Consider the following 23,092-nt stretch of genomic DNA (forward strand, 5'->3'; position numbering starts at 1 on the left):
TCTTTAGCTCCTAGCTCCTACAGAGCTCCTTGCTGTTACTTTCCCTTGCTCTCACTCTGACTGACTGTTCTCTGACTCACTCATCCCCGCCCCAGATCCAGTTTATAAGGGCAGAATTATCCCCTCCCAGGATTGGGGCAGGAGGATGTTGCATGTTTAAGGGATCCTGACCAGGAAACCTCCCACTTGCTCTCCGACGTAATATCTCTATTACTGTGGTGACCAGACCCCTGGGGTGCCACACATGGCTCTTGTAAGGGGCATTGCAGTTCCTCATAATTTTTGGAAAGCCTTCCATTCACTGCTTAGGCCAACAGTGCACGGGAGACCCAGTTGCTATAAATGGAAAAAAAGGTTTAGCTAACGCCCTCTGACCTCCATGTCATTTCCAAGGGGCATTGGAGTGCCTCAAAATTTTTGGTAGGCATTGCACTCACTGTATGCCCTATAACTGTGTAGCCGAACCGCTCCTTTTGTTACAGAAACATATCCTACAAGACACATCTGGTTGACTGGCCTGATATTGATGTGAATGGTCCCTGTTCCTCCTGCTCTTTCTCCTTTGCCACCACCTCATCCATCATTTATCACCTGAAGCTTTGTTTTAACGGGAGTCATAGAACTTGGAGAGTAGCAGGAAAACATCCAGCAATCCTCGGAGGAGGTAGGATATGCGCCAAAACGTTGACCACCTCAGGCCTAGCCGCTACTACATACATGCGCTTGCATTACAACAAAACAAAGCAGATGCTAACTTCTATCATCCTCATCATGCTCCTCACCTTGGCACTCTCAACTCCCCTGATGGAGAAGCCAGGGCCCACCGGAGGAGTCTGATAGTCCGGTGGGCTCGGCCAATGCTGCCCTAAAGCAGACCAGGCTAAGAAAAGTGTGGGAAAGGTTACCGGGACAAATAGGGGTGGCTGAGGACCGAGTATGGACACCCGGCCACCCCCTGGAGGCTGGGGAGCAAGCGGGGACACCCGGCCACCAGGCGGCTGGGGACTGAGTATGGATACCAGGCCGCCGACACAGCCATGGCGTGGTGGCCAGATTCCGCCTCCACATGCCTAAAAGGCCCAATTTCAAGTTCAAGCAAGCAAGCAGTATGGTATTGCAGCCTGGGGGTGGGTGGGTGGCAGGCTGCATACTTGAGCTTGTATTGCAAGGAATGGGGGAGGTACAATTGAACACTGCCCTGGGATTAGAACTTGCATGGGGATAGTTGCAAGTCTGCATCTTCTGATGCGGTAAGGATCACTTATGATGGGCACACTTTTAGACAGTGACCTGGGAGTCAGAGATGCTTCCAGGGGTCTTCCCCATGCTGTTCCCTTGTCTTTTCAGCACTTTATGCATGTGTCACACAGCACATGGCCAGATAAGGTTGTAAAATTTTAAAACGACATTTCACGGTGAATGCATTTGTCATAGTTGAAAGCAATACAAAAGTGCAAAAACGCATAAAAAATGCTACTTGAGAACATAGCCGAAGGTGTGGAGGAGTATTTTTGTTTTTGGTCATTTATTTTAACTTATACACAAGTCTTTACCCTGGAAAGGATGTTCCTTAACATATTTCACAGGAAAAAAGTTTCACTTTCGTTTTTGAACATTTTATTGGGAGCCTGAAAAAAGTGGCTTAATACCTCTGACCACGTTATTGACAGCAGTGACCCGGGGGTCAGAAATTCTTCCTGGGGCGATCCCCATGCTGTCCCCATGTCATTTGAGCACTGTCACTATCGTTTTGGGCACTTGTTAGGCTTTTAAAAGACTGCCGGGGGTGCCACCGCAAAAATGCTCGAGTCTCCCATAGACTAACATTGGGCTCGTTGCTCGGGTCGAGCACCCGAGTATCACGGCGAGCTCGGCCCGAGCTTCGAGCACCCGAGCATTTTAGTGCTCGCTCAACACTATCCCTGACCAGAGAACCTCCCCCTTGCTCTCAGACACAGTTTTATTAAACATTTGTGGCATTCAGGCCAGGGTGACACATTCCCCCCTAGTAAAACTTAGTACTCCGGGACTAAACAAGAAACAAGAGTAATATGCATGACCATAAAAACATTATTAGGCAAGTAAAAGCAAACGACGCACAGGTTGAGTTCTTAAGGTCACAGTGTGGTCTGTGACCGGGTGTCCATCTCACCAACAACAACGGGGAGCTCTAACCAGGTGGGGGTCTGCCGTAGCCCCAAGTCCTTGACAGTCCTTGTTCATTCCGCTGGTTAAGCTCCAAACATATTTACAGGAAAGTCTCGGTTACTCACAGTTCATAACCTGTTAGTCCATGTTTTAACTGAAAGAAACTGAGAAAACGCGTAGTTACTGGTCATGCAATTATATTTTACACAATTCAACATTTTGCAGGCTATTTACATTTGCTATCACACCCTACACTCTCCAGCAAGCTGGTATTTGACCCCTAGTGCTCCGGGTTGACCTCCTTAACCCACTGTCTGGTGGTGGTCTACCCTGGCTTTCCCCACTATCACTTAGGGTACTGCTACTAGCTGGGTTCACAGGTAGAGCAGGCAGCTGTCTGTGGGTCCTCTGGCTTACCGCAGGCATGGCAGGCTCACTGTCAGCAGAGGGTTGATTCTCCTGGGCTGCTGGTACAGGCTCTTCTGCCTCTGGGGCTGCTTGTTCTTCTTCACCTTCCTGCTCTAGTGTAGGTTGTTGCTGAATTGGTTGCAGTAAATGCAGGACGGGTACCACTATGGCATCGTTTATTCGAGTCCAGGACTGAGGGAACTCCCCAAGAACTGTGCTGATCATCTCTTCCTTGTCCTCTGCGGGTTCAAGGCCACTTTGATCCTCTTCTGCACTTTGTAGTTGCTCGGGGCAAATTTTTAGGTGGTCTCTGGAGATGGTGCTAGTGGTTTCTTCTCCATCCTTGGTGATCACGCACACCTTCGGGTTGTCGTGATCAGCCTGCAGTACTTTGTAGGGTTCCCTTTCCCACTGGTCGTCCAGCTTGTGTAGCCTCCTCTTTCGCTTCAGGACTTGCTCACCAGGTTCTAGGGGACCAGCAGGGGCGTGTTGGTTGAAGAGTCTCTCTTGCCTTTCTCTCACCTGGGCCAGGCTCTTCTCCACACTCTCCTGTACCTTCTTGTACTGCAGTCGCCTTTCCGTTTCCCAGTCCGCATCTGGGGAGGTGTCCTCGGGTGTTAGGACTCCCATCTCCAGGTCTATGGGCAGCTTACCTGGTCTGGCTCGCATGAGGTAAGCCGGGGTGCAGTTTGTAGCATTCACTGGGATATGGTTGTATAAGTCTATCAGGTCCGGCAGTTTTTCTGGCCACAGGCTGCGTTCCTCCAGGGGCAACGTCTTCAGGAGATCAATGACTATATTGTTCATTTTCTCACACATCCCATTGGTTTGTGGGTGGTAAGGCATTGTCCGAATCTTCTTACAGCCATAGAGGTTGCAGAACTCTTGGAAGATTTCAGCCTGGACCCTGGTCTGTCAGGACCTGTTCCAGATACCCGTGTGGGTGGCAGAAGTGTTGCTGGAAGGCTCTGGCCGCCGTTTGAGCTGTCAAGTCTTTTACAGGGACCACCTTAGAAATCGGGAATAGTGGTCCACGATTGTCAAGGCATTAACGTATCCTGACCGGCTTGGAGCCAATTTAACGTGGTCCAGAGCTACCAGCTCAAGAGGCTGCTTGGTGACGATGGGCCTCAAGAGTGTCTTCTGGCTGGTGCGGTCCTTCCTCCTTAGATTACAAGGGCCACAGTCTCTGCACCACTTCTCTACAGCCCCTCTCATGCCGATCCAGAAGAACCGTCCTCTTAGCAGGAACTCCAGTTTCTTCCAGCCGAAGTGCCCCGCTCTGTCATGGTAAGCCTCCAGGAACATAGCTGCATCTTGCCTTGGGACCACGACTTGCCAGGTCAGCTCGTGCGTCCGGTGGTTGACGAGTCTCCTGCACAGCTTACCTTCATAGAGGAACAGCCTGCTCTTCTCTTTCCATAGCTGCTTGGCTTCCTCTGGAGCATCCGGATCTAGACGGGCGTCTTCCCGGGTCAGCAGGTCTTTCACCATGCGGATTGCAGGGTCACTATCTTGGGTCTCGGCCCAGCTGTGGTGAGGAAGGGGATTGATCATGATGGTTGTTAAGTCTTCCTCCTTCACGCGGTGGGAGTATTGAGTGGCTCCATACCGGTGAAACGCAGGGAGTTCTACCGCCTCCAGCTCTTCTGGGTCTTCGCCTCCATCAGGTGAGGCATTCTTGATAGGGCGTCAGCGTTGGCATTTGTTCTGCCTGCCTGGTACTTGATCGTGAAGTCATAATTCGAGAGTTGCGCCATCCACCGCTGCTCTAGGGCACCTAGTCTTGCATTGTCCAGGTGTGTCAACGGGTTGTTGTCTGTGTACACGGTGAACTTTGCGGAGGCCAGGTAATGCTTAAACCGTTCTATGACGACCCACACCACTGCCAAGAATTCTAGCTTGAAGGAGCTGTAATTCTCCGGGTTTCTTTCAGTGGGTCTCAGCTTCCAGCTGGCATATGCGATCACCCTTTCTCTGCCCTGTTGGTTTTCTGATAGTACGGCTCCCAGCCCCACATTACTGGCGTCTGTGTGGAGGATAAAAGGCTGGCCATAATCGGGGTAGGCCAGGATCTCATCCCCCGTGAAGGCCATCTTCAACTGGCGGAAGGACTCCTCTTCCGGCTTGTCCCACTTGAAGGGTGGCTTTTGAGTTCTGGACTTGGATTGACCTATCAGGAGGTCCTGCATTCGAGCTGCCATCTTTGTGAACCCGGGGATGAACCTTCGGTAGTAGCCTACCAACCCGAGGAACTGCCTCACTTCTTTGATGTTTGAGGGGCTTGGCCATCTCTTGATTACTGTGACCTTGTCAGGGTCGGGGGCTACTCCTTCTGCACTCACCACGTGCCCTAGGTACTGGACCTTTGGTTTCAACAGGTGACACTTTGATGGTTTCACCTTCAGGCCATAGCCTGCCAGGGCTTCGAACACCTCTGCCAGGTGTTTTAGATGGTCCTCATAGTTCTTCAAATAGACGATCACGTCGTCCAGGTAAAGTAGGACCGTCTCGAAGTTTCGGTGCCCTAGACAGCATTCCATCAGCCTCTGGAAGGTCCCCGGTGCGTTGCAGAGCCCGAAGGGCATACAGTTGAATTCGCTCAATCCCATCGGGGTGTTGAAGGCGGTCTTCTCCTTGTCAGCCTCTGCCACAGTAACCTGCCAGTACCCGCTAGTAAGGTGCAAAGTAGAGAAGAAGTTAGCTGATTTTAGGGCGGCCATGGACTCCTCTATCCTAGGTAACGGATACGCGTCTTTATGGGTGATACGGTTGATTTGTCTATAGTCCACGCACATTCTCATGGTGCCGTCCTTCTTTTTTACCAGAACCAAGGGGGCTGCCCAGGGGCTACAGCTATCTCTAATGACCCCAACTTCTTTCATTTCTCTTAGCATCCCCTTTGCGTTCTGATAATGTGCAGGGGGTACAGGTCTGTGCCTCTCTTTTATTGGTGGGTGGCTCCCCGTGGGGATGTGGTGTTCTACTCCCTTTACTCGGCCGAAGTCTAGCGGGTGTTTACTAAAAATTCTCTCGTACTCCTGAACCACCCGGTAGACTCCTTGTTTTTGGTGCAGGGGAGTGGAGTCGGCACCCACATGGAGTTCCTGGCACCAGTCCTCCTTTTGTTTCTGGGAGCCATTACTCTCCGCCTGAGGAGATGGAGGCAAAGGTTCCACAGCCCTGATAGCTTTGTGTTCAACAGCAAACAGTTTGGCAAGTGTAGCTTACCTGGGTAAGTGTACCTCCCTCTCCCCAATGTTGAGAATGCGAACAGGCACCCTCCCATGAAGGACAGCAAAAACCCCCCGGGTTGTCAAAGGGGTGGGCCTGCTGTCTGAGTACACGGGTTCTACCATGGCTTGGTAGTCTCTGCCTCTCAACCCGATTGCAGTCCGACACCAGATCATCATTTCACTTTTGGGAGGCATGGAAATGGGGAATGGGTCACTCATTCTTACGCTACCGATCTCACCACCAGACAGTTCTACTTGCTGCTGCTCATCAGAGCCTTTATCTCTTTGTTGAGGACTCTCTGTTGGCTGGAACTAGCATTCATCGCCACCTGCTGCAAAATCATAATTACTTCTGAAAGACAGTTTTCAATCACGTTAGTACCCACAGTTATTTTAGGGTGACTCTCACGGCGATCAATGTCCACAATGATCACTCCCTGTGCCGGCAGTTCAACCTTACCAATTTGATGGTCATCTCTCTGAACCCCACTTGCGGCACAGGTTGGCCATTGCTGGCGATGATGCTTAAGTCATCGTCTGGATAACGGGTTATATCCGCGTCATTCCAGTACCGCTTGAAAAGTACGTAGGGGATGGTAGTCACTTGAGACCCGGTGTCCAGCAGTGCACTCATGGGGATACCGTCCAGCACTACGGGTAAGACCGGGCGTCCCCCCATGTACTTATCACGCCAATTAGACGGGCCTGGTGACCTTATGCCTGGGGGTTGGCGCTCTGCCCCAGGTCGGGCCCATTTAAAGTACAGTACATTGCTAGGTGTCCTGGCTGACTGCAACGGCGGCAAATCGGTTGTCCATCCTCAGGGTAGCGGTCGGCGGGCCTCCCTCTGAATGGCGGGATCCTCCTCTGTCGACGCTACGGGACATCCTCCGGACTGGAAGCCAGCTTGATGGGTCCTGACGGGTCCACCTGTGACGACTGTACGGTCCTGGTCAATGCAGCAACACTTCTGGTTAGTTCCTGGACCTGATGGTGCAGGTCTGCAGGCGGGGATGGGCTTGAGACCTGCGCATCAGCCCCCACAAGGCCTGCAGGGTAGGGCGCCGCCCCCTGGTGGTAAGTAATGGCAGGGCGCCGGGAAGTTACAGCGCCACTAGGTGGGGGTTCTCGGAGCACCCGGATGGCCCTATCCTTGAACTGCGCAAAAGTCAAATCGGGGTTCTGTAGGGCCATGAGGCGCAGCTGGGTCCTGTGGGCCCTGGACAGCAGACCTTCTGTGAACTGGTCAGTTAACAGCTTATCGGTGTCCTGCACGCTATCAGGGTCAGCTTGTTTGATAGCTCTCAGGGCTTCTTGCAGGTTCAAGGCATAGTCTCTGATACTATCCTGGGCTCGCTGCTTACAGCCATAGAACCGCATTTTAATCTCTGCTGAGGTACGGGTATCAAAGGTACTCCGCAGCCGGGTCAGAATGTCCTTTACTGTCCTTTTCTCCTCATCTGACCAGGATTTCACCTCCCGCTGGGCTGCACCGGTTAGCTGCCCCGTCAGAATGCTCACTTTCTGTTCTTCTGTCAGGGGATAAACTTTAAATAAACTGTGCAGTCTTTCTTTAAAGTCAGTCAATGTATGGGATTCCCCTGAGTATTGGGGCAGCCAGGCTGCTCCGGGGATGTAGGGCATAGAGAACGGCATCAATGCTGCTGCTGCCACACTGCTGGTCGAGGGTTCCTCCGTGTCCGTCATCTTCTCCCCCCCCCTAGTTAACCGTGGCCTACCTTCCGACGATCCTCTTCTGTAGGCCGTGGCTACGCTGGAGCTGCTCCGGGCGAGGACCTTGCGTCGCGTCCTGGTGACGTCAGCATCGCTCTCTCTCCTTCCAGGACCTTGCGCAGCGTCGGTGCGTAGGGCAGGGTATCAGGTCTCGCGCGGTTTGGACATCCACGCCCCTCTTCTTCCCGCGCGGCATCCTGCAGATGGCGTCCGATGGCGGGAAAACGGCTGAAGATGGCGGGAAACCTCCCTCTCAAGGTACGCAGACAGTCTTTTCAGGCACGCAGTACCCGTTTGTGGTGGCTTGGTCACAATCCTGCTGACTACGCCAAAAGCTGACTAGCCCCCTGGGCCGTGGGGCACTCGGAGCCGGGCAACAGGGCAATATTGGGGGTAGTAGTGGCAACCCGGTCCGTGGCTCAGGATGGTCAGACCAAACATTGTGGCAGTCTATTTGTAAGGTTTTAAATGTCCGACTATGCCACCCGTGGATTGCGGTCAGGGTTAACCGCCACTGCAGTGCAGACCGCTGGGGCAGATGTAGGTGTGCAGCACTAAGTAGTATAACTCCCTACGGGAGGAGTGTGGCCCTAGGGCAGTATATAGATGGATGATGGAGGGGATGATTCCGATTTCAATAGCCAGGAGACGGAGGCCTCTTATACAGTTCAGGGTCTTTATTAGAACAGGTGAGACGACCCAAAAACAGTCCCGGCTATGAGGGGGCCTGGATGTCTGAGAACAAGTGGGAAGCTGGCCCTGGTCATGGTGAGGGTGAAGGCCTACTGTATTCTCTGTGCTCTTTCTGGCTATTTCCCTCCTGGTGGTGTAACAGCCCACGTTCCTGAGCTCGGCGTGTCTTCTCGCCCATATTGCTTTCAACTGGAGTTCCTTTCTATTCTTGGCATGGTGCAGCTTTGCTGGTCCCTTCTGCTGTGGCAGAACCTCCGGGCTTCTTAGGCCAAGGGACATACAATCCCCTGCGGACTGGTTATTTGCTGTAGGACTTGGAATCCTAACAGCCTCGGACACCAAAGTCCGGTAGTTCAGTTTCTCTCTCAACCAGGACAGGCTCCCCTCGCCTTCCGTCCCTGGCTCGTGGCTCCTCTACTGCCACTCGTCCTCCTCAGCCTCAGCTGAACTGGCTCTCCCTTCTCTGGGACACCTCTCACTCCAGAGACAGGTTGTCCAGAACTCTCTAACCCTGCCCCCAGTTCCAGCTTTTATAGGGGCAGCCTTCTCCTTCTACTGGCCTGGGACAGGAGGTGCTGCATGCTAATGGTCCCTGACCAGAGAACCTCCCCCTTGCTCTCAGACACAGCTTTATTAAACATTTGTGGCATCCAGGCCAGGGTGACACATTTGTAGCTGAACCCACGCCTGGGAAGGCTCTGCACCCGTCAGGTTCTAAGCGGCCCGGCGCGGCCGTTGCTCACGGCAACCGTTATTTATGGACTTATGTTAACCCGGCTGCGAACTGGAGGACTTGCTGTTTACTTGTAAGCTGCTGAATAAAAGCTGTTTATGTTGGACCTGCTTGGGTCACTGCCTCAGTTACTGCACTGTGTGAACACCGCTATATACAGTACGGACCAAGTCATGTAAAGCTAGAAAAAAAGCCTTTCATCAGTGAGAAGCAAAGGAGAGCCAGGCTGAAGTTTGCCAAAGACCATAAGGATTGGACCATAGAGGACTGGAGTAAGGTAATCTTCTCTGATGAGTCTAATTTTCAGCTTTCAAGCCATCAAACAAAGAAGAACGGCTTAAATTTTTGTGCCAGAAGTGGCATAAGGTCACCCAAAAGTAGTGTGAAAGACTTGTGGAAAGCATGCCAAGATGCATGAAAGCTGTGATTAAAAATCATGGTTATTCTACCAAATATTGATTTCTGAACTCTTTCTGAGTTAAAACATGAGTATTGTAGTTGTTTCTAAATTAATAATGCACTGTTTCTTTTTTATTATTTTGACGATTTCTCATTTGCTGCAAATAAATACAAAATTTTAAGCTTTGAATTTCGGAGACATGTTGTCAGTAGTTTATAGACTAAAACAATGTAAATTTTACTCAAAAAAATACCTATAAAAAAGGGACAAGTTAGAGAATCTGAAAATTTTGCAGTGGTCTCTTAATTTTTGCCAGAGATGGATGGATGGATGGATGGATGGATGGATGGATGGATGGATTGTAATGCAGCAGCTTGCGGCATTACTGTAATAGTCCAGGGTGTGTTCTGGCTGACCATGTACCTCTCCCTCAGAAGGACTGATCACATGACTGTGACATCATTTCAGGTCCTGTGTGCACACAGAAGGACTGATCACATGACTGTCTCATCAGCACAGGTTCTGTGTGCGCTGGAAGGATATATAAATCCTGGTGCTTTTGAAACAGTGTGTGAAAGGCGTGAGGCCTGTTCCCTGTGTGTGCGACACCGTTAGCCTGGAGAGGCTTAGTGAGGCCTAGAGAGGTGTGGTGAAGCCTGAAAGGTGTTACGGATCCGGATGGTGGAACCTCTGTGCTGCGGTGCAAGGAGGGACCCAGAGGGGCGAAACTAAGTATCAACTCGGACCGACCTAGGTCGTACGGCGGATAACGACTCTGTGACCAGGGAGGTACTGAGCAGAGGGACCAGGTGCTACTCGGGGGATGACCTTGTAAGAGAGCAGGTGACTCCCATGGGTCAGATGGCTGGGACTCACCGATACAGCAGATGGGCACAGCAGGCAACAGGCGGGTAGGCTGTCAGGTAGTCACAGCAAGTGACGGGCAGGAGCCTCCAGGTAGGCTGACAGGTGGTCACAGCAGGTGACAGGCAGGAGCCTCTAGGTAGGCTGTCAGGTGGTCACGGCAAGTGACGGAAGGAGCCTCTAGGTAGGCTGTCAGGTGGTCACGGCAAGTGACGGAAGGAGCCTCTAGGTAGGCTGTCAGGTGGTCACGGCAAGTGACGGAAGGAGCCTCTAGGTAGGCAGACAGGTGGTCACTGCTAGTGATGGGCAGGTAGCAAGCAGGGGCCTCCAGGTAGGCACGGCAGGTAAGAGGCAGGTGCTTCCAGGTAAGCAGGCGGACAAAGCCCATAGACAGACTGGCGGACTGAACGGAAGACAGACTGTCGGGCTGGAGAGTAATCAGGCTGGCGGGCAGGACTAGTAGTCAGGCTAGCAGCGGGACCTGAGGGCTGAAGCAGAGGTAAGTACACTGTGCATCAACTATTGCTCGGGCACCTCCATATTGGAGGAGGTGGTTTAAATATGGGAGGACCTCTGGCAATTGGCCGGGGACTCCTTAGGGCGGCGAGCGTGGCCCCCTTAAGAGGGAGGGAGCGCGCGCGCGCCCTAAGCACAGAGCCCGGGAAGCTGCTCGCGCCGGCAGAAGCAGGAAGAGGAGAAGTGGAGGACGCCGGGCAGGGAGTGCGGCGGTGAGAGGGACGGCATCTCTGCCTGGCAGGGGGCAGAGATGCCGAAGCTACAAAAGGCAGAGGCTGGATCCTTGTGTGTAAGAGATGCCAGTAGCCTTAGAGGGCGATAGGCTTGGAAGGCAAGAGTCGTGGAAGGCATAGGCTGGATGTTATGTGTGTAAACATACCAGTAGCCTTTGAAGGTACGTGGCCCGGAGGCCCCATCTGGGAAGCCATAAAGCCATAGCTGTGGCAGAACAAATCTGATGGAAACCACTAGACCCGGCAAAAAGGTAAAAGCGGTGCGTTATATGGACATTGATATAGTTACTTTGCTGAAGGCTGTAAACTGGAGCCAAGTGGGCCAGTCTGCCACTTGAAAGGCTCTTGGATGTTACGTGTATAAACAAGCCAGTGAGCCACTGAGATGGGCTATGTTAAAAGCAGTTATGAAGTGTAATAAACTGCTGGATTTCATGGTACTGGAAAATGTTGCAGGTGTGCTTTAATTGATCCGGTGAAGCGAGTGTTCCCCAGCATGATGACTAGCGCTGCCTTACAGTATGTATGTTTGTATGCATCTCACTAAATTAGAATATCATCAAAAAGTTAATTTATTTAAGTTCTTCAATAAAAAAAGTGAAACTCATATTATATAGAGTCATTACAAACAGAGTGATCTATTTCAAGTGTTTACTTCTGTTAATGTTGATGAAAACACAAAAGCCATTATCTCAGTAAATTAAAATAATTAACCAAAAACACCTGCAAAGGCTTCCTAAGGTCCCTCATTCTGTTTCAGTAGGCTCCACAATCAAGGGGGAAGACTGCTGACTTGACAGATGTCCAGAAGGCAGTCATTGACACATTCCACAAGGTCCCAGAGTTCCAATTTTCATTTGGAAATTAAGGTTCCAGAGTCTGGAGGAAGAGTGGAGAGGCATACAATCCAAGCTGCTTGAGGTCTAGTGTGAAGTTTCCACAATCAGTGATGGTTTGAGGAGCCATGTCATCTGCATGTGTAGGTCCACTGTGTTTTAAACAAGCTTTTTGGAGATGGAAATTTCATTCTCCAGCAGGACTTGGCACCTGTCCACACTGACAAAAGTACCAATTCCTGGTTTAAAACAACAGTATCACTGTGCTTGATTAGCCAGCAAACTCGCCTGTCCTTAACCCCATAGAGAATCTATGGGGTATTGTCAAGAAGAAGATGAGAGACACCAGACCCAACAATGCAGATGAGCTGAAGGCTGCTATCAAAGCAACCTGTGCTTCCATAACACCTCAGCAGTGCCACAGGCTGATCGCCTCCATGCCCTGCTGCATTGATGTAGTAATTGATGGAAAAGGAAAGGAGCCCCGACCAAGTACTGAGTGCATTTACTGAACATACATTTCAGTAGGCCAACATTTCGGATTTTAAGAACATTTTTCAAGCTGTTGTTATAAAGTATTATAATTTACTGAGATAATGACTTTTGTGTTTTCATTGGCTGTAAGCCATAATCATCACTTGAAATAGATCACTGTTTGTAATGACTCTATAATATAGGAGTTTCACTTTTTGTATTAAAGAACTGAAATAAATTCACTTTTTGATGATATTCTAATTTAGTGAGATGCACCATATCCATCTGAACTAACAGTCCTTCTGAGGCCTAATCCAGCTGCATATATTCAGTAGTGACAGCAGGAGTTAGGCAGGCAGGCAGGGTTTGTGGCAATGTATACAGCACAAGAGGGTCCATTGCACGTTTTGTCTGCTGCTGCTGTTACAGATGTCCTGTCTCTGTACTGTTCCCCCTTGAGCTGGACCCCTGCCTATTGGGTGAGTGACTTTGTGGAATTGACTATGATAAAACAATCACTCAATTGTAGCTGTAATGGGCTATTTCACTCCTCCTTTGTCTTTCCATTATTGTGCACTGTCTACTGGGGCCCTGTGGGGAAATACTTCTTTCTTTCCCCCTCTTCTTCTTTTAAGCTCAGTAACTGAATAGGGCTTTTATATCTGCATGATTATACTTTGGTAATACTATTTATAATTGATGTATCACTTTTTAATGAATTATATATCAATAAAGTCTTTTTATGCCATTATACTCGTGGGTTCTCCAGTGTTTATATGTTATAGATATCCGTTGACATAGCCCCAGATATCAGGGGCCAGGGCTAATTTTTTTTATCTTAATCCTGATTATTTGCTTAAAAAGCAATCCAGAGTACACCATTTTACTGCTCCATTTGCTTGTTAGCACTGCAGAATATAGCCAGATCTTTTCCATCATCAGACGTGATCCCATATTACAGCGTTAAAAATCCAGAAATTTGTAGTGAACGTGGAAATTATTATCCTTCATTTACAGTTTGTGCAGTAGCAGTGTGTCAGTGAAGCTATTCACACATGGTTGCTGGCAATAATAGGAAACTACAAGCCCGCTATTTAAAACCATTGGCGTCCGTCAGACATATCACATATAACTGCGGTACAAATCCAGCCATTTGTAGCGACCGTGGAAAATATTGTCTTCCATTTAAAATGGGCAAGGTGTGTGGCAAGGGATGGGGAAGTGATGCTGATGGTGCTTGCAGAGGCCGAGGACAAGGCCATGGGCAAGCTGAAATAATGCCACAACAAACACCCATATCTTGTCGCCCGACCTTCCTGTCCCAATTGCTAGGGGACCTCAGCACATCACTATTGAATCCAGAGCAGTGTCAAAAGGTTGTTGGTTGGATAGCAGATGATGCTTCCAGTCACTTTGCCATCACCCCTACCACCCTGTCTTCCACACAGTCATGTCTCAGTAGCCATGAGTCTGAACCGCATATTCCTCACCCTGATCTTCCTTCCTCCCACCATGCCGAGTGCCTGGAAACAACTGATCCCACACTTGGACACTACGAAGAGCTGTTCACGTTTCCAGTTATAGATTCGGACCTCGCCTGGCCAGCTTCTAGCTGGGCAAGAGGAGAATGCGTGTAGTGATGCCCAAAAATTTGAGCAGCCACGGTCACAAGAAGGCGAGGGTGGAAAAGTTGTCAGAAAGTGAGGAGGAGGACCAGGGTGCGGAAGTGGAAGATGAGGTGGTGATCACAGCGCGAGCAAGGAACAATGATGAGGGCAGTGTTCAGCGCTTGGGAACAGCACTAACTGTAGCGCTGATTCCCAGGTACTGGTACGTGTGATCCTGATATGGCACACAGTTGCCACACATATCTCCAGTTCCGTTTTTTCCAATACCGGAAATATATGGACATGTGAAACCGCCCTTAACCTGCAGATATGAGGTTAATTCGCAGCTTAATAGCATTTGGAAGTTGTGCAGCTGATGCACTGAAAGTCTGACTGCCGGGAGGAAATTAACTTTATTCCTCACGGCAGCCTCAGGCTTTCAGTCATAGATTCAAAAGCTGACGCAGCTTCAGTCGTTACTCAGTACATAGTGAGCGGCTGCTGTTACCAGGCCGCCGCACTGACTGACAGCCGGCTCTGTACTGATGTACGGCAGAGCTGGATGCCAGTCAGTGCTGGGGCATGGTTACAGACACTGCTCACTATGTAGTGAGCGGTGACTGAAACCGTTCCTCTATGAAAGCCCCTAGGTTGCCGGGAAGAATAAAGTTAATTTCCTCCTGGCAGCAGGGCTTTCAGTGCGGCGGCCACACGGCTTCAGAACCCTATTAACCTGCAAATTGACCCTGTAGCTGCAAGGAAAAACATAAGCAGCATGTGCATGAGATTTCAGAAATCTCATTCATTTTGCAGGTACTGTAAACTGCAACATTTTAGGAGCAGAGTTTTCTGCTGCAAATACTTAACGTGTGCACATTCCCTTGCTCTGAGTGCACAGAGTTTTTGGAGCAGAAACTCTCCAAAACATTCTCCAATCCTTAAGGTTTAGCTCCATTTTTGTTTCGAAAACTCAACAAAAAGACTCCATTTGCACATAGCCTTACACCTACATCCTCAGCGTAAATTGAAGTGCTGCAGATTCCGAAACCGCAGCTCCTGTTAATTTACACTGTAGCTATACTTTGCAGCATGTGCTAGCACTGTAAAATGTATTGGATTTTCCATGAGCAATTACGCATTAGAAAACTTGCTGCTTTTTTTTTTTTTTGCACAAAAAGGTGGAACAATCAGAGGAAAAGAATAATAGAAACACGTCACCACTTCTGTATTTTTTCACCTCCTGATTTTGGCTTAAATACTGATGTAAAATGCTGACCAAATACTGAACGTGTGAACGGGGCCTTTGTTCGGCTGCATTTACATTCATTAAGGCAAACAACTTACTGTTCAAAAAAAGAAAATGCCCGCATTACCAATACAAGCATATGGCGACAAATCCTCATCTTCTTGTCCGTCGCTATACTGATATCATGTTTTCATAGTTTCCTTTTCTGTGCTTCTAATAAAAGCTGTATCATAATCATTACAGCATAACTTGGCAAATAAAAGCGAACAAGATCTGCATCAGCCTTGTAAATCCTACCCATCCTTCCAGTCGGATGCTGCTTGTGGTTTCAGTGCATTGCACATAATCCCGCAGGCTCCCTGATAGGACTTTGCCTGGTGGTCTATGATGATGACTTAGCACCCCCTTCTTTCCCAGGCCAGGTCCCATAGATTGCACTGGGTGGAGCCAGGACCCAGCTCCCTCTACAGCTGCTTATTTCCCTCATTACACAGCACACTTCAGTCATTCTCTCAGCTGCTGCTACTCTACAAGAGGAGACATGCCTTGGGGCTATATGCAGTTCCATCTCTTGGTATTATTATGCAGTTATCTAATTGTGTTATCTCAGCTTACAAGAGCCACTGACACTGAAGCAGAGCAGCCTGCCATTCCTACAGGTAAGTCCTGGGCAAAACCTACAGTGTGTACAAGCTTCTGTGCTACATCTACAAGGTCATTGTGCTGCTCTGATCACAGGCAGCTGCCTGCAGTGTCCTGATCCAGGAGCAGGGGACAGAATCCATCTCTTACAGGACAGGACAGGGTTAATCATTAAGTTGTGATGTGGAATCCATGTACATCATGATAACTCTACTTGTGAATAGCTTGGATGCAGTTGTATGGGATACTCACTACTTATGTGCAATAGTACAGGAATTATTGCTTGGATGCAGTAGTGAAGGAAAGTTCTTGTTTAGGTGCAATACTGAAGTAGAGATATTGCTTAGATGCAGCAGTACAGGAAACGTATTGCTTAGGTGCAGTAGTACAGGAAACGTATTGCTTAGATGCAGCAGTACAGGAAACGTATTGCTTAGGTGCAGTAGTACAGGAAACGTATTGCTTAGATGCAGCAGTACAGGAAACGTATTGCTTAGGTGCAGTAGTACAGTACAGGAGACATTACTTAAATGCAGCAGTATATGAAACCTATTGCTTAGGTGCCATAGTGAAGAAGAGATAGTGCTTAGGTGCAGCAGTACAGGAGACTTGTTGGATTTCTATGTAAGGTGTTACAGACAGTGATTCATTGAGCATTCATAGCCTAATAGCCCCAGACACTGTGCTGTTTATTTAACACATTCCCTTGCACGTACACACATTCTGCTCCCCTCCCTCCATTTAATGCTATTGATGTCACATTTCGTATTTCCATGCATGTAGTAGTATGCCAGCTCTGTATATAAAGCATTATTTGTGTGACTGTATAAATAATATTAAAGCTGTATCCTCTACCGTAGTAAATATTTGGAGACTCACCCTAAACTTACTGTATCGCCCATTCTTCCAATATTCTGCTGCTTACAGGCTTGTTCTGTAGATAATCTGCTTTAAATGATGGGGTAACTATACAGTCATTGATCCCTTTATTGTATTAGTCGGGGTGGGTCTCTTTTTTTTTTAAGTCCTGGACTTCTAAAATCCGTTTTGCTTAGTAACAACTTCCAGATAGCAGAACTTTTGTGCACCACTAGAGCGAAATAGCAAAGTAGATTTACCTGCAGTCCTATGTAAAAGCGGCAATAATCATTATACTATCACCGTAATCCATAACCACTTCAGCCCTGTAACAATTCTGCGTGTATTTAATAATACTGCAAAACTGGCCTCTTAATTGATACAGTTGGGCTAAAGCCAAACCTGACTACAATGGCCAGTATTGGGATTCGCTCACACCGCTGCATAAATCGGATGAGTGCTATCCAAATTTTTTTTTTTCTATCACTTGGACTGATGTTATTCAGTGGGTCAATGCTGATGAACCCACATCCCCCCCCCTTTTTTTTTTTTTTAACTGCACACAGCGTTTTTTGTCTAAAATGCTATTTTTTTTTGTGTGTGGTGCTTTTAAGGGCAGTATTGTTCAGAGGGTTTTTTTGGAGATAGATGTTACATTGCAATATAGACTTTAAAAGGTATTTTTTTTTTCTTTAATGTAGTATGCTCTGAATATGCACTTTCTTTTTCAGGCGTTTTTGCAGTATTTTCTCAAAATGACACTAAATAATCTTTATTTTTTTTATATAGCGCCAACATATTCCGCAGCACTTTACATACATTATCATCATAAAACTATTACCAAAAGCTCTAGTAAAAAAAAAAAATGTCCTAAAATCTGCTTGTTACATCTAAAAAGCTTGAAATCCTCTGTTTTTGTTCCAGGGACAGCAGTCATTGATAAGAAACATATATTGTGAATGATTTAGTGTTCGGGTTTGCTCTATGTAATGTTCATGTCAGCCTTACTGTTACCCTACCGCTATGTTCCCATGAGCATATTCTCATTCAGAGTACTGAAAAAACGGATTTCATACGGACAGTCCAATAAAGTTCAGATGAGAGTTTTTGCTTTTACCTAAAAATTTCAGCATGCACTAATTTATTCTGCATGTCTTATGAGATTCGCCTATCCAAGTCTATGGGTGTGCAGAAAAGAAAACCGAAGCCATACGTACACAACATCCGTAAAGCACCAGTTTTCTTTACAGATACTTTACAGTTCGGAAACTATTTGGTCTTGTATATCTTAATGACTTGTGATTATATAAAATAAACTGATGCCATACAAATAAAAACCATCCGTTTTTTTTCTGGATGGAAACCAGACAACTTTTTAATATTCATATATGAAGCCAGCATTAGGTTGCCTTTTCTTGGCAGCCCATCTTGCTCACTAGGTGTTACATTTGCTCAGAGTGTAAACTATCTTCTCTCTTTTATAGAGAGCTGACTGCACAGGATGTATCTATGCACTGTGTAGCCTGTATTCACCACAGGGATCTTTATGAGCACAATCGGCTGCTGTGATCTTTAGGAAGTTGCTCATACTTCTAGACTGTATGTACTAATGGCTGATGAACACAATAGGCCTCTCTAAGCTGTAACGTATAGGTCAGCGCAGGAGATTGTACTTGATACTAATACAGATGACTTTTGCACATTGCTATTAATGTACAGTCTGTCTGGGTTCTGATTGGAGTGGAGTCAGTTCTTGTCTGCTAATGTTTTTAAACAGTTAAAACTGATTTCTGAATAAGATCCTTGTGGGAAAAATACACAGTAAATTGCAGGAAATGCATAAGAAGCTGGCTTGGCCATTACTCTCCGCCGGTGATACAGTGTTGGCTTTGTTAGTGGAGAGAACGCCTGGCACTAACTATCTTTTTAGTGCAGGGATACAGTTCTAGATCTGTTAGGGATGTTTCCTTGTATGCCATGGAAAGCTTCTTTACTTCTTATGTCTCAAGTGTTCCCCTTGAATTCTGGATATACACAGTGGTCTGTAGTCCACTTATAACATTTAAGCTTTCATTATGCTCCAATGTCCTACATGGTCAATATACATAGGCTGTCCAGTAGACGACTACGTTATTCTAGTGACTGTTGCACTTCGTCATCCACTATATGAGGGTAAACAGAAGCGACGTTGTGTTTTTCTTTACAAATTTCACATTCAAGTAGCATTTAAGGAGTAAGTCCTCATTCAGACTGCCGCTCTTTCATATAAGTGAAAAAAAACAACTGGACCAATTTTCATGTGTGCTGGATCAGATTTTCATCAGTGCTTGGTCAGTATGTGTCCATTTTTACGATCGGTGATTGTAAAGTTTCTCCTACCCATTGCAATGTTAATAATGGAAAGCACACAGATGGCATCCAGGATTTTCACAACCTATTTTAAAGCTCATTCAGACATCCATGGATTTCTTTCTGATTTCGGACTGTAACAGACCAGCTGGCCGCAGGACTACTGACCAGAGAAATGTATGAAGCTGTTATGCTCAGGTCGGGAGAGCCGCGACCAGTCCGTGCATTGCGGCACCAGATTGTACCGACGTTTTAATGGGCCCTTACTTGTGTGGGTATTCTGTGGCACGGATCAAAAGCAGACATGCCTGTGTTGTATTTATTTATTTTTTTGGACATGTGAACAGCACCATAGTTTTTCACATACATGTTCTATATATGCTTATCACATATAGCACCATTATAATCTAACATCTCATTCAGATGTCTAAGAGGGTTGTGATAGGGGGGGGAAAGTTTATTTTACAAAAACTCCATCACTCTTGTCTGTAGGTTTTGTCGGGCATTGAAGCTCTGTCCCATTTATAATAATAAAGTTGCAATATCGGAAACTTCCCTTGGACAAATGCCACAATGTTTCCTTAAAAAAAATAAATATGCAATTAAAAAAATGATTGAGAGTTTGGCTCCTTTTCAGACAGTCAAATGTACAATATTGACTGTTTTGATGGCATCACAGGGTAACTGAGTGCTTTATTATCCTAATATCAAAACAGTAAAAAAGTGTGTGTTGTCTCTTGTTTTGCTTTTAATTATCCAAGCTTTCTTGTACAGACACGTAATGGAAACCAGTTGGCCTGAGAAATATGTGCTCTTTTATATATATTTTTTTTAATTGAAATCTTTGTAATATGTGCAGCGCCATGGAATCAATGGCGCTATATAAATTATTAATTTCAATTTACAAGAGTTTTCCCCCCTACTCCATTAATCCTCCTTCACACGGCCATGTTTCCAGTATGGTTTTTTTTTTTTTTTTTGGTCACAGATACCACTTGTATCCATTATAACCTATGCTGCTATACACATGTCTGTGTTTTTAAATGGATCATGTATTAGTGCAAAACACATCTTGACATGTTCATTTAATTCTGGCAGCACGAATGACCAGGGCCAATACAAGTCTATGGGTCAATGAAAAACACGTACAGCGCACGGATGGCCATGTCGGTGTTTAACATTGCAAAGTAAAGGAGACCTTTTGTAATTTGTTTCTCTATCCATATTGGAAAAACACTGTGACCACACTGACACCGGGGTTTTATACGAACGTGTGAAGAAGGCGTTAGTAGTATAAGACAATAGCAACACAACCACTTGGACTAAAAAAGTTAAAAGGAAGTCCTGCCAAAATAGTATGTCTCCCAAAAGAGAGTAACGCTGGGGTTGCACAACTACTTTGACTGTGACATCTGTCGCATGACCAAGGTTCGCTCGGTGCCACTGTTATGTCGCATCGGAATACAAATGAATGAGGTCGCATTGCCACCCTATGAGTTCTGTGACTGTGAAAAGTAAGTTAGGGTGATCAATGAGTGGAACAGGCGGCCACGAGAGGTGGTGAGTTCCCCTTCAATGGACGTCTTCAAACAGAGGCTGGACAGATATCTGTCTGAGATGATTTAGTGAATCCTGCTTTGAGCAGGGGGTTGGACCAGATGACCCATTCACTTGTATTCAGCTGTGATAGAGCAGCGGCGTGAGTGATCCTTGGTTGCGGGACAGGTCACAGCCAAAGTCGCTGTAGCACTAGTCTAATTGTGTAAATACAGTTGACTTCCAACCGAAGGGCAACCAGCAGTGTTACTTTTATGATCTAACTGGCATTTCATCCAGTGTTTCATGACGAATTTCATTAAAGGAGTTGTCCAAAATGAGAAAAACATAGATTCTTTCTTCCTAAATCAGTGCCACACCCGTCTGTCTTGCTTTACAGATTTGTTCTATTCAAGTAAATAGGGCTGAGCTGCAATATGTTATTCAATCCATATAAGCCCCCTGCTCCTGGTCATATACTCGCCCTCCGGTGTCTTCCCTGTTTTTCAGCGCTGCTCCAGTCCCGCAGCTCCACCTTGTGACAATAGCTTCAGACTGGTCAGAAGTTGCGTCACAAGAGCTCAATGCAAGTCTATGAGAGCCAGAACAAGGCTCTCATAGAGCTGTATGGAAAAGTGACCTCTGCGCCGCCCCACAAAACACTGGAGCAGCCGGCAGGTCACTTTTCGCCCGAGACCGACGGAAACAACACTGAAAAAGTATGAAGGCGGCAGGGAAAGTTACATTTAAAGCACCACTCCAGCAGTGCAATAAAAAAACAAAAAAAAAACACTGGAATGCTGCTTTAACAGAAACCTCACGCCAGGTTTTGCCAATATAAAGTGTGGTCACCATCATTAGGGTCTTTTTTACAGCATACTAGAATTCTGTGTATATATATATATATATATATATATATATATATATATTATAATATAATTTCCAATCCAGTCTGCAGATCCCAAAAAAGACCTTTTATTCTACTCACAGATGGGGCGGTCCAGTCCGTTGGGCATCTCTGGTCTTGAGCAAAAACTCACTCACTATAGTGCATGTCCATCGGGAAAGGACGCTAGTGCATTCGCACCACAGTACTTTGCTCTGCCCTCAGTAGGGCAGAGAGAAGAGGACCTATGCAAGAGTGCGATGAAGGACGCTGTGTGATGGATGTAGGACGTGTCATCCACATGAAACAGGGAAGGAAGATAGCGATTGTAAGAAGACAGGATGCGCCGGATCAATACCAGAGACGCCCATCGGACCGGACCTCAGTGTATGCGAGTATACTAAAAGCTCTTTTTTGGGATCTGCAGACTAGATTGGGGACATGTATACAGAATTCTAGTATGCTCTAAAAATGGCCCTAATGGTGGTGGCTGTACTTTTTATATGGGAAAAATCTGGTGACCGGTTCTCTTTAAGGCTGCATTCACACAATGAGCTTTTGATGATCTTCTTGACGTTGCAGATTTTCTGCACTCCTTAAATAGGTTACTGTCAAAATAACATATAAAAGCTCACCTAAAACTGATTGTGGGAACGTAGGCTAAATCTCATGCTTATGTTGACACTTTCTTGGGCCCAATTCACATAAGCAAATAATTTCTCAGACTTTGTCCATGTGTAGTTGCATGTGTTTGTCCACATCCCAGATCAGTGCTGGAGCTCCCTGCCATTAAGACAACTCTACCTCATCCATTGGTCAATGCTTAGTCAGTGTGCTGTCTTTATATTGTCTAATTCTGTAGTTAGATCTGTTCTCGCGTTAAGATATTCTGATATTATTATTATTATTTTTTTTTTTTGTGTGCAGTTTTCCATTAATTTGAAGGAATTAAAGTAGGCCATGCACATCGTATAGCTGTCTACCAAATTCTCCACAGCTTGCTCTTCTGACGAAACTTGGCTTATTTTGTTTCTAAAGTTTTTGGCTTTGACAAAATTTTATTAATACAGGCATGTGAGGATTACATGTGTTCAGGATGTGCTTCCACAGTGGAAATGCTCCAAAAATATATACTTTTTTTTTTTTTTTTTTTTTTTTAATCTGTGGATTTTCTGCATCGAATCAGGTCTATGGGGAAAATCTGCACATACAACTCAGCGTAACCGCAATAGAAATAGACATGTGCGGATATGAAACACGCTCCGCAGGTCCGTTTATACTGACATAAAAAATCACAGTGGGCATGAGATTTCTATAAACCCCATCCACTTTGCTGGAACTGTAAGACACTGTTTTTGATGCAGCAAAAATTCACATTGTCAAAAACTTGGCATAAACTCATTTCACATGTAAAGTGCCATGGAATAAACGGCATAATGATGATAATAATTGTGGGCACACTGCAAAATCTAGTGAGACACACCTCGGACTGCTAACAGCAAGAGGATCAGCAGTTTCAATTCAAACATGCCCCATCCTTCAATAACCCCCACCCGCCCGATAAATGACAGTCATGCCAGATCAGTCGGGGGAACCTACTCCCCGCCCATATACCATAGATAGATAATCCCCTTACCGACATGGCTAATTTCCATCTTTGCACTTAAGTTTTTTTTCCTCCCCTTCTTCTGAG

The 23,092-nt window shown here is 46.6% G+C and overlaps 1 protein-coding gene across 3 annotated transcripts in view; it reads left to right on the forward strand.

Annotated features, from left to right (window-relative positions):
- Nucleotides 1-15,430: 15,430 nt before the first annotated feature.
- PLOD2 (procollagen-lysine,2-oxoglutarate 5-dioxygenase 2) overlaps nt 15,431-23,092 on the forward strand; it is a 198,609-nt gene continuing 190,947 nt past the window's right edge. For 2 of the 3 annotated variants that reach the window (XM_073674662.1, XM_073674661.1), the window contains exon 1: nt 15,431-15,787. In XM_073674662.1, the coding sequence (XP_073530763.1) occupies nt 15,670-15,787 (118 nt within the window). In that variant the 5' untranslated portion in view covers nt 15,431-15,669. The remainder of the gene's footprint in view (nt 15,788-23,092) is intronic. The other variant, XM_073674660.1, reaches the window with a different exon arrangement.

Source organism: Phyllobates terribilis, unplaced genomic scaffold (genome assembly GCF_046119375.1).
Source record: "Phyllobates terribilis strain yellow unplaced genomic scaffold, ASM4611937v1 Scaffold_3__8_contigs__length_932513732, whole genome shotgun sequence".
NCBI lineage: Eukaryota > Metazoa > Chordata > Amphibia > Anura > Dendrobatidae > Phyllobates > Phyllobates terribilis.